At 43.7% G+C, this 11524-nt stretch overlaps 1 protein-coding gene across 1 annotated transcript; it reads left to right on the forward strand.

The window, feature by feature from the left end:
• Positions 1 to 245: 245 nt before the first annotated feature.
• Positions 246 to 1226, forward strand: LOC121622389 (trace amine-associated receptor 1-like). The gene is made up of 2 exons (XM_041959349.1): positions 246 to 567; positions 640 to 1226. The coding sequence occupies exons 1-2, from the start codon at positions 246 to 248 to the stop codon at positions 1224 to 1226; spliced, it is 909 nt and encodes a 302-aa protein (XP_041815283.1).
• Positions 1227 to 11524: the final 10298 nt, after the last annotated feature.

An 11524-nucleotide genomic window follows, 5' to 3' on the forward strand; every position in this document is an offset into this window, starting at 1 on the left:
GAAGTTAATAAAATCAGGATTGTGTCCACGGGCACAGTCACACATGAAGAGCACCATCAACGATTTGTGAACTGCCTTAAACATTTAAAAGGTATGACAAAAACTGAAAATCTGTACTTCCATTCAAGAAATTGTACTATAGTGTTGCAGTCATGCAGGGCAAAATATTTTAAAATGAACACAATTTTTCTGTTTTTAATATTGTTGATTTTTAATGGAAAACTGATTTGCAGGAACCCAGAAACATGGCACCAGAAGTCACTGCTGAACACACTTATGTTGGCTCACATCCCTGTTATGAAATACATAATGTTTCTTATACGAAGACAAGCACACCTTCCACAGTTTGTGTTTTATTGTCTGTTTTCCTCGGCTCATTGTCTGTTGTCACAATATGTGGAAACCTTCTTGTAATAATCTCCATCATTTACTTCAAACAGCTCCACACTCCTACAAACTCTCTCATCCTTTCCTTGGCAGTCGCTGACCTGCTTGTTGGGGTTGTAGTTTTTCCTTTCAACATGGAATTCTCTCTAAGTTCATGTGTTTTCTCTGAAAATGTGTTTTGCAAAGTACGAGAGAGCTTTGATGTAACACTGAGCACAGCTTCCATTTTGAATTTGTGTTGTATTTCTATTGACAGATATTATGCAGTGTGTCACCCTCTGACATATAGAACGAAGATAAATGTTCATGTTGTTGTCATCATGATCGTGGTGAGCTGGAGTGTTTCTCTTTTAGTTGCAATTGGCCTCGTAATGGCAGGATTAGACCAAGCTAAATGTCAAGAAAAGTGTTTTATTGATGTTCTGCTTGCAAACATTTTGGGACCTATTTTCTCATTTTACCTCCCAGTGATTTTAATGCTGTGTATCTACCTGAAGATTTTCCTAGTTGCACAGAGACAGGTACGCAGCATCCAGGGAACAAAGTCTGGAGCCACTGCCAGTAAATTGGAGAGAAAAGCCACTAAAACTCTGGCAACTGTTATGGGAGTGTTTCTAATGTGCTGGTCTCCTTTCTTTCTCTGTATTTCCTTTCAGCTTTTGAATCATGTGTCAGTTTCTGTTGCTGTGATTGAAAGTCTTGGCTGGCTTGCACTCTCAAACTCAATGCTCAACCCATTTATTTATGCTTTCTTTTACAGCTGGTTCAGATCAGCTTTCAGATTGATCATATCTAGAAAAATATTTCAAGGTGATTTTTCCAACTCAAAGCTGCATTGATCTATTCTTTGGAGTGTAGATGAGTCAGTACTGATCACATGTGGAATAATAGAGATTAAGCATGTCATTAGTCTCTGAAGCCTGAACCTTTGAATAATTTCTTGTATAATTTTATGCTATAAAAACAACAAATTTAAGTTAAACACAGACGGAGGTTCAATATAATGAACTGTTCATGCAATCATGTGAATGGCTGAAACACACTTTGTACAAATGCACATGTATATTCTAATTGTGCTTGTTCCAACTTTTCCTGGTGCTTTATGGTGTCCACATTGAGCAAAATATGCAACATAATACTGATTACTGTACCTCTGAGTTGATTGGAACTGTTTAAACTACCACACTTTTCAATACATCGTAAAAATATACAGTGGAGAAAGTATTCACTTTTTTCACTTTTGTTATGTTGCAGCCAAATGCTACAATCGTTTAAATTATTATTTTTTATTTCACATTAATCTACACTCAGTACGGCATAATGACAAAGTGAAAATAGAATTTTAGACATTTTTGCAAATTTGTTAAAATGAAAAAATATATTATCACATTGACATAAGTATTCAGACCCTTTGCAACAACACACATTCTGCTCAGGTGCCTCCCATTCCTCTTGATCATTGCTGAGATGGATTGACTGGAGTCCACCTGCGGCAAATTAAATTGATTGGACATGACCTGAGAAGACACACACCTTTGTAAAAGGCCTCACAGGTCACAATGCATATCAGAGCAACAGCCAAGCCATGAGGTCAAAGGAACTGCCTCCTGAGCTCAGAGACAGGATTGTTGCAAGGTACAGTTCTGGGAAAGGCTACAAAAAAAAAAAAAAAAAAATCACATTTAAAACAGAAAAAACTTCCAGTTGTTGCCACGTTTCTGTAAGATATATCAAGTCCAAGCATTGTCCTGGATGTGGTCATGAATAAAGCAGGATTTGTTTGTGAGTGAAAAGTTCAAGTTTGATAGAAGACAGAGCCGAGAGTTTTTGAATTTGCCGGAGCCGACTGAAATCCACTCCACATCTTTTGTCTCGCTTCTTGTGGGGCACTGCAGCAGCTGCAGTGTGTCCAGGACTACAAATTCTTAGAGCGTTGGTGTTCTGATGACGTTGATGAGATGCAACGGGGCGCACAGCTGACCAGATCGATGGAACAGCATGACCAGACCGGAAATAAACAAACCTTCGGCGGGATCCTCTGTGGATATATCGGGGCCAGCGAGGACTCCAAGTGCTCTAATGAGTGTTATGCAAGATTGAGTGGTGTAATTGTTATATTCCATCAGCTGGGTAGCGGAGTGCGTCAGCATGCCCGCTAAACAGTTAGCCTGCTGTTAGCCGCTAGCCACAGAGACGGTGTGCAGGAGGGAGCCCACCCTGGACCAGGAGGTCGTCAGTAGTTGAAGGAGTCAGACCCAGGAAAGGTGGGACATGATGGTCGCCAAAAAGAGCTGTGCCGGGTTTCAAGGCAGGGCTGAGAGGTCTGCGGCCGCTCAGTTAGCCAAGTTGGTAGCTGTCGTCCCTTGCTGCCTGCCACTTGATGGATTATCGGTGAGACTGGGTTGGGAGGGACTAAACTTATCACAACAGTCCTCTGTTGTACTGAGACGTGGCATCGAATGAAATACTAATGAGATCACATCCCTAAATTGAGCTATCAGATAGGCATCTGGTGCAGGAAGTTTTGTGTAATGGTGGGTAGTCTGGTTGTAGGAATTCAAAATTAATTGATTCGATAAAAGAGGATTCTGTGAAGAGACTATTCAGTGCTCAATTTCAATGGGCATGTTCAAGGTCAAGAGTGTGGTCGAAACACTTAGTAGGTCTATGTGCACTCTGACAGAAACCAACTGAGTCTAAGGAGGGTGGTACACTATAACAAATAAAACTGACTGTGATGTTCAGGTTTGGTTTGACAGATTAAGAACAAGGCTTTCAAATGAGTTATAATTGATATAGGTTCAAGGTTGATTAACAGGCTTGAGTCGAAAATGGCTGCAACTCCACCTCCTCCGCCACTGCCTCAAGGAATGTGAGCATTAATATAACTCATGGGAGTAGTTTCATTTAGGCTAACATACTCGCCATGGGACAGCCAGGTTTCAGTCAGACAAAATAAATAAATATTATTGATATTTTGACTGGAGACCTGAAGAGACCGTACGAGCGAGAGAGAGAATGGGGAGATCTAGCCGACAGCTCTTCAATCCTGCTCAGAGGTCATCAGAGGGTGCTCCGGCCTTAGGAAAGCGCTCCATCCTATGCGTTCCCTTGGAGTTCCATCCTAGTGCTTCAGAAGAGCCGATGCAGATTGGTCGAACAAGACTTTCTCCAGAGGAGTGGCAGCATTGCATGGACGAGGGACGCTGCATTTATTGTGGCCAGTCAGGACACTTCCTGGCCAACTGCTCTGTGGAGAGCGGGCGAAGAGTAGGGAGACAGAGAATGCTGAGCCCGACCTTGGTGCACTCGAGCCCTGTTCGCCAGTTAACCTCTGTACAACTCACTTCTTCCTCTTTCTCCCTCAGCCATCCAGCCCTCGTTGATTCCAGGGCTGATGCTAATTTAATGGACGATGGACAAGGAAACAAACTCAATCTGTCCTCCCGACCTCTTGCTCAGCCCCTCAACACTAGTGCTCTGGATGGTCGCTACTTCGGGGCTACTGTCATGATCTTTCAAGTTTGTGTTTTGTGATTCACTTCCTGTTTTATTTTGGTCGATTTCTGTTCATTCCTCAAGTTCCTGTCAAATTATATAAAAATACCCTTTGTCTTTCCTCATTTTCTTGCCAGATAATCTTCATCCCATGTGTGTTGTTATCCATCTTTTTCGTGCGTGATTCCAGTGTTCTTTGTGTTTGACTCTTTTTGGATTTTGACTATTCTCTCTGCCTTTGCCTGTGGATACCTTTGGTTTGTCAGATGTTCTGTTCTTGTCTGAAGAGACATTAAATCCTCTGAAACTCCTCATTTGTGTCGAGACTGCTTGGTGAGTCCACTTCCTCTGTGAACCCTGACACTGGACCCAAAATGCCACAATTCAGCAGAGAGCAACGGTCTTAAATGATCACTGAGATGAGTCACGTCAGTCATTTCAGTCTGGACTTGCAATTTTCAATTTTCTTCTGTCAAAATACACTGCTCTGAACCACAAATAAGACCCAAGTTTTAAGCCACTTCCAACATTAGCAACAACAAAGCATCTCAAAACATGAAGACTTTGAAAGCCTAAATCAGGGGTGTCCAAACTTTATAAAAAGTATAAATATTATATTATATATGTATTATTTATGAACATTTGTAAATAGAATAGAATATTGAAACGAACGAATCTCTTGAAATGTTTGCCTGAGTGTATTGCACTTCTTAGTTGTAACAACAGGGGTTGAACAAGGCAGCTGCCCCACCTGTGGTGTAATTGAGTTGTTTAGAGAAGAACTGCAGAGTCGTGTGTGCATGACATCAGAAGGTAGCGACTAGCTGGAAGGCGGACAGCACAGGTCGTTGACATGGTTCAATAAAAGACATTGAGAACTACAGTCGGACTCACGTAGTATTGTTTTAATAACACGACATGGTGTCAGAAGTCCTGTAGTTAACGTAGAGAGAGCTAAGCCAGAACAGAAAAGGATCGTTTGTACGCCGCGAAAACCGCGAGAAAATAAGACAGTAGATTCTTTAGTCACTGCACTATATGCGCTGGCTGAACATTGCAATTACGGCGTGCTACACGATGAGCTACGTCGGAACAGACTTGTCCTTGTTTTGCTAGACAAGAGGCATGCAGCTAGACACAGACCTGACTTTGGAGAAAGCAGTCAGGATGGCACGACAGAGGGAAGAGGTGAAAAAACAGCAAACTTCTCTCAGAGGGGACAAAGGGGCAAGTGAGGCAATGTCTGTTGATAGAGTGTTTAAGGGAAGTAGCAAGCCTGCTAAAAACAAACCTCAGCGTGCTCACAAACTGCACAGTGCTCAGAACAGCAAGGGAAAGGGGGCACAGTCAAAATGTTGAAAATGTGGCAGCTCTCCATCAAATTCAAGATGCAAGTGTCCTGCAAATGAAATGAACTGTCATGCTTGAGGAAGAAAGGGTCACTATAAACCTGTGTGCAAGGCCTCAAAATCTGTACTTGAGGTGGAAGAGGACGAGGACGCCATCTTCCTTGGCAGCGTTACAACAGACGGTGATCCTTGGATGGTCAACATTGACATTCATGACAGCAGCGTGACGTTCAAAATTGACACAGGTGCCAATGTCACAGTTTTGCCACATGCTGGGTTCCAGAAAATTTACAGAGAAAACCCACCTGTGCTCCACAAAGCACCTAAGCAACTCCTGGGACCAGGGAGGAGGCCACATGATGTTGTGGGTGTCTCCAAGCTGTTGCTGAGGATCGGTGGGAAAGAGGAGACGGAGGAGGTTATGTTGTTCGTTATGTGCACACTGCCTTGCTAGGGAGATATGTGAGCTGCAGATTAGGACTTGTTGCACGCCTTGACAGCGTCACTATAGAGACATTAAAGGAAAGCTATCCAAAATTATTCAACGGAGGGGAGATGCGCCAGGCATATGCCATCAAGCTCAAACCAGGTGCCAAACCAAATTCTCTCAAGACACCAAGGAGGATCCCATTGCCACTGATGGACAAAGTCAAGCAAGAGCTGTCCCACATGGAAAACCTTGGAGTGATATGCAGAATTAAGGAGCCTACAGACTGGTGTGCTGGCATTGTGGTGGTGCCCAGAAAGAACAAGATGGATCCTGTGCGAATATGTGTCGACCTCACTAACCTCAATGAGTCCGTGCGTAGAGAGAAGTTCATTATACCGTCAGTAAAGGAAACACTCGGGAGGCTGGCTGGAGCCAAAATATTTCGTAAGCTAGATGCAAATATGGGGTTTTGGCAAATCCCATTGACAGAAGATTCAGCGAAACTGACAATGTTCATCACGCCCTTTGGACGCTATTATTTCAAGCAGCTTCCTTTCAGCATTGCGTCCGCCCCTGAACACTTTCAGAACAGAATGTTGATGGAGGTCAGAAGGAAGGAATCGAAGGCGTGGTTTTGACGGGGATCTCCTACTGCCTCGCCAAGGACCAGATACTGACTGGATCAGGGTCAAATTATGATTCTTTGCCTAATTCTTAACTCTTAACTGTATCACTATAATCTTAAAAAAATCTAAGTCTTAGAAGAAATCAGCTTTTCTTCAAAAAATGCACAGAGTCTGGAAAAAGAGTCTAGAAGAGTTGAGTCCAGGGAGCTTTATTCTCTTCACAGATCAAAAAGCCCGGGCAAGTCCTGCCAAACAATGCCCAAATTCTGTTCTGAACATCACCTTTTATACTATTGTCAAGGGGCTTTTTATCAAGTTACATCCTTACTCTGATTTTATTGGTGTTTTCAGGGTTGGGGGCTTGTCTCTTTAATGTCCTCTGGATAACCCCTTACCTAATTTTTACTGGTAATTCTCTACTGTATCTTTTGGGGATTTTCCACTGAGATCCCTTTGGCATCAGTATCTATTGGGATCTTAGGAACTTTCCAGATCGCTGCTTTGTACTAAGTTCAGCAAGTTATCTCTATTCTAGTGTTTTTATTGGTGTCCAGCCAACCCTTAGGACATTTTTAAAAAAAGATTTATATAACAGAACATAGGCCAAGCAAGACAGAGATAGTACTAACTAAACAGACATATGACTCACTAAGTAAACAGAAGTTTCACTAAATAAACAGAAATATTTCTTTAGTATACAGAGTTAAGAGCAAGTTGACTCCAGTAGATAACATGTACAGACATCCTTTTCATGTGCCCGTCTCCCCCATGCCTCTGAGCACAGAGTAGAGTGGCACAATCTTGTCTTGTAGCCCTCAGATTGACACTACTGTTTGTCACATTGACGACGTGCTGGTGTGGGGTCGTACACAAGAGGAGCATGATGCTGCATACTGTGCTGAGAAAGATCCAGAAGGCAGGCATCACACTTAACATTGGCAAGTGTGACCTGTCAAAGTCAAAGGTGACTTTCTTAGGCCACGTGATCTCCGCCAACGGCATCAGTCCAGACCCAAGCAAGACGGGGGCTGTGAGGGATATGCCTGAGCCTAAAACAGTGAGTGAACTGAGGTCTTTCCATGGAATTGTAAACCAGTTAGGCAAGTTTATCCCACAGCTAGCTGAGAGGGACAAAGCCCTCAGAGATCTCCTTTCGAAGAAGAACTGCTGGGGGTGGGGCACCGAGCAGGCTAAATCCTTCCAAGACTTAAAGGATGCCCTGACGTCTCCACTAGCTGTATATGATCCTAACAGAGACTGCAAAGTCACAGCAGATGCGTCGTCTTATGGACTAGGAGGAGTCCTGCTTCAAAACTGGGGTGATGAGTGGAGACCTGTAGCCTTCATGACGCAATCTCTCACACCCACTGAGCAGAGATACGCACAAGTGGAAAAGGAGGCTTTGGGCCTGACCTGGGCTTGTGAGGCTTGCTGAGGCTCAGCAACTTCCTCACTGGAAAACACATCCAGTTGGAGACAGATCACAAGCCTCTCCTGAGTCTCCTGGGGTCTCAAGCACTGGATGCTCTACCCCCTCGGATCCAACACTTTCGAATGCGTCTATTCCTACTCCATATCTCATGTGCCAGGGAAGTGTCTGTGGACAGCTGATACATTGTCGCGAGCACCTGTCACAAGAAAAGAGACGCCAGCTGACCAAGAGCTGTTCGAGGACACAAATATCTACATGGATATGGTGATGGAGAACCTACCTAACTATCTGGAGGAGCTGAGAGAGCAGCTGCAGAGGGACAGTGTATGCGCTCGAGTGATGCAGCTGTGCGCAGAAGGCTATCCAGCTCATGATGCGAATGAACCTGTATTCAAGCTGTACTGGGCTGATAAGGCGTTCCTTACAGTCCAGGACAGTTTATTGCTAAAGGGAGATAGACTTGTCATACCTTCGACCATGAGAAATGATGTTCTCGCTAAGCTGCATGAAGGACACCAGGGTGTGGTAAAGTGTAGAGAGCGAGCACAACAGTCAGTATGGTGGCCGGGGCTGAGCCAGCAGCTGAATGAATTGGTTCTCAACTGCAGAGCATGCTGTCAAAAGAGACCCCAGGTAGCCACTGATGCCAACACCATATCCAGACCGGCCATGGCAGAAGTTAGGTGCAGATTTGTTCATGTTGGGGAGCAAGACCTACCTGCTAGTAGTGGACTACATGTCAAGATATGTGGAGATTGCCCTGCTAACTTCCACAAGATCTCATGATGTGATCCACCACCATGGAGTCTGTGGGACCCTGGTGACAGATAATGGGCCACAGTTCTCTGGAGTGGCCTTTGCAGCCTTTGCAAAGTTGTACGGGTGTCAGCATGTAACCAGTAGCCCAAAATATCCCCAGGGAAATGCTGAAGCCAAACGTGCAGTGCAGACAGTGAAGGGGCTTCTGAAGAAGTCAGATGACCCCTACCTCGTTTTGCTGGCATACAGGGCTACCCCTCTCCAAAACGGGTATAGCCCAGCTCCTGCTCATGGGGAGGAGGCTTTGTGCAACTGTGCCTATTCTCCCTGCTTTGTTAAGCCCTGCTCTTCCTGATGGAGATGCTGTTATGCTGAAAGCAGGGGAGAGGAAAACAAAAGATGTGCAACGCTACAATCTGCGACACTGTGCAAAGCATCTCAATAGACTCACTCCAGGACAGGACGTGTGGGTCACAGATCAAGGAGCAGCAAGAACTGTTGTCAGAAAGGCACAGTGCGCTCTTATCAGGTGGAGGGACCCCACGGGAACATCAGGTGAAACCGTCGTTATCTCATCCCTTGGAACTCCTCGTCGGAGCAGAGCAACAGTGCTGCGGCTGAACAGTTCCCAGAAGGTGTCCCAGAACAACTTTCAGTAGAACAACCTGCAGCAACATCATCACAGCAGAATGTTCCTGAGCTACCATCTACTCCTACTCCTAGAACCAGGTCTGGGAGAGCAGTTGTAAAACCAACCTGGACTGTTTATAAGTCCAAGCTGGATTTATAAACGTTCCAGAATATTGAATGTTTGAAACTAATAGTAAAAGAGAGAGAAAAAAGACTACAGGAAGTTCATGAAGTTATGGGGGGAAAAAGGTTGCAAATGTGATTGCACTATTTTTCTGATTTTGCACTCTTTTCTATGTGAATGTTCAAGTCCAGGGTTTAGAGTGAGGACAAAACAGTACAGGGTTTAGACAGGAAGCACTGTGTTTGATCTTGCACATATTCTTCAGTGTTAATGGAAAACGGCAGTGTGTCTGTTGTGTGTGTGTGACTGGTATTAGATAGGACCAGACCTTCCAGCCACAGAGGCAGAATAATCATCTAAGGTCTGTTGAATCAGTGGCAGTCTACCCATTGATTCTAGAAAGGGGAGATATGGTGTAATTAAGTTGTTTAGAGAAGAACTACAGAGTTGCGTGTGCATGACGTCAGAAGGTAGCAACTAGCAGGAAGGCGGACAGCAAAGGTCGTTCAATAAAAGACCTTGAGAACTACAGTCGGACTCACGTAGTATTGTTTTAATAACAAGACACCACCAAAAAAGGACAATCACAGAACAAATTTACCCCAAGTTACCAAATGTGGCAGAACCCAAGAAACGCAAGGTAGAAGGTGAAAGGCAGTCACTGCTCCATCTGAGTGCAATGCCGTTCCCACTTTAGCTGAGTTAAAAATATATTCCACATGTAACCTGTTGAAAAAAAGAAAAATATGTTAGCCCTATAACCTGAAAAAAAGAAAAAAGGGAAAAAGAACCTACCTGTTACCTACCTGAAAAAGAGGAAAAAGTGTTACAACAGTATTTAATTTATTTATGTATTTATTTTATCCCAGAGGTCCAAGTTTGCTTTAAAAGTGGTTCTGTGAAGAGAAAGAAATGCCATTCGCTCACAGAGTGTAGCTGAATTGCTATTGGGAGAAATCGGCGCATGTCCAGCCCTCTTGGCGCGAGTTAGTGAGACGTGGATGATACACACCCAGAGCACCGCGCAGTGGCTGGACGAGCGCAGAGACGCAGAAGTCGTAGTTAAAAAAAAAATGGAAAAATACTTACCGTAAATACCGAGGAAATACTGTGGAAGAAGACAAACTGTTGAAGCGATTCTGGAGTGTCTGGTGGACCACGGAAAAATGACCCTGGGAACAGTACATGTGTTGATTAAATTTCTTTTCCCAGTGAGTGCTGTGAGTGTGTGTTAGCTTCATGAGTTAGCAAGCCCTCGTGGTGTGTTAGCCACCGAGTTGAAGCTTTAGCTCGCTGTGTGTGTTACTTTCATGTCCTCTTGGTGTGTTAGCCACCAAGTTGGAGCATTAGCTTACCATGTTGCTTATTTTCTGGTGCTAAAAAGGGAAAACCATGCATGTGTATGTGTATAAATGGGAAAAAGTGACATTCGTCCTGATTTTTGGCCCGAGTGGCATCGGATTAGCACTGCAGCTGGATGGTCAGAGCCTCGACCGATTGAAATACCCAGCGCAGCTGATCCTCAGCAGAATAACTGACTAAAATTATATGCACTCCTGTTATTAAGTCCAATTCAGTCTGTTAGTTTTGACAGTTTCTAACGAACGTTAATAGTGTTAATAGGCCTTAGCGCAGTTTTTTCTGTAATCATATTCAACAATATAAGATATTTGAAAAACTTTCAATTGATTTTTCTAACTTTAATACACTAAAGGTGAGGCTAATATACCTCCCTTCTAGAAAGTGGCCCAGCCCCTCCTATATTTTTCTGTATGTGGCCCTCAGTGAAAAAAGTTTGGACACCCCTGGCCTAAATGATAATAAAATAGTCTTATCTTTTGCATGCATGCTATTTCACAATGCGCTGAAATTATTTTTTCATTTTTTTATTAAAATGACCCTTCAGTGACAAATTTATTAGAGTGCTGTATGTACTCTTGACTTGTATGTATATAAGTAGTCACAGGAAATGCAGTGTGTTCATCAAAAACAAGTCTATAAACACAACAACAGTCATTGTCAGTATCTTCTGACAGTGGATCAGGTTGAAATATTGCAGAACAAGAAGGAGCAGCCCTGCTCAGCTGCTGAAAGGAGCTACACTATCGGACTATCGCGTCTTGAGGTACCAAGTGGTATTAGGAGACAGGATGGGTACAGCTAGGAGTTGGTATGCTTGTTAGCAAGCTAACTTCAGTAGATATCTCTGCAATACAATATGGAGACCTCTTGGACACATTGTCAGAACTGTTGCTTCGTCTCCAAACCCTGGCTTGTCCATAATTCAAA

The sequence above is a fragment of the Chelmon rostratus genome, chromosome 18, assembly GCF_017976325.1.
Source record: "Chelmon rostratus isolate fCheRos1 chromosome 18, fCheRos1.pri, whole genome shotgun sequence".
NCBI classification, from domain to species: Eukaryota; Metazoa; Chordata; class Actinopteri; order Chaetodontiformes; family Chaetodontidae; genus Chelmon; species Chelmon rostratus.

What these genes read in the sequence shown, in the direction of transcription:
- LOC121622389 (XM_041959349.1), top strand. Translation starts at nt 246, where the DNA reads ATGGCACCAGAAGTCACTGCTGAACACACTTATGTTGGCTCACATCCC. An exon ending in TTTCTCTGAAAATGTGTTTT is followed by an intron (nt 568 to 639) that starts GCAAAGTACGAG and finishes GTATTTCTATTG; the next exon opens with ACAGATATTATGCAGTGTGT.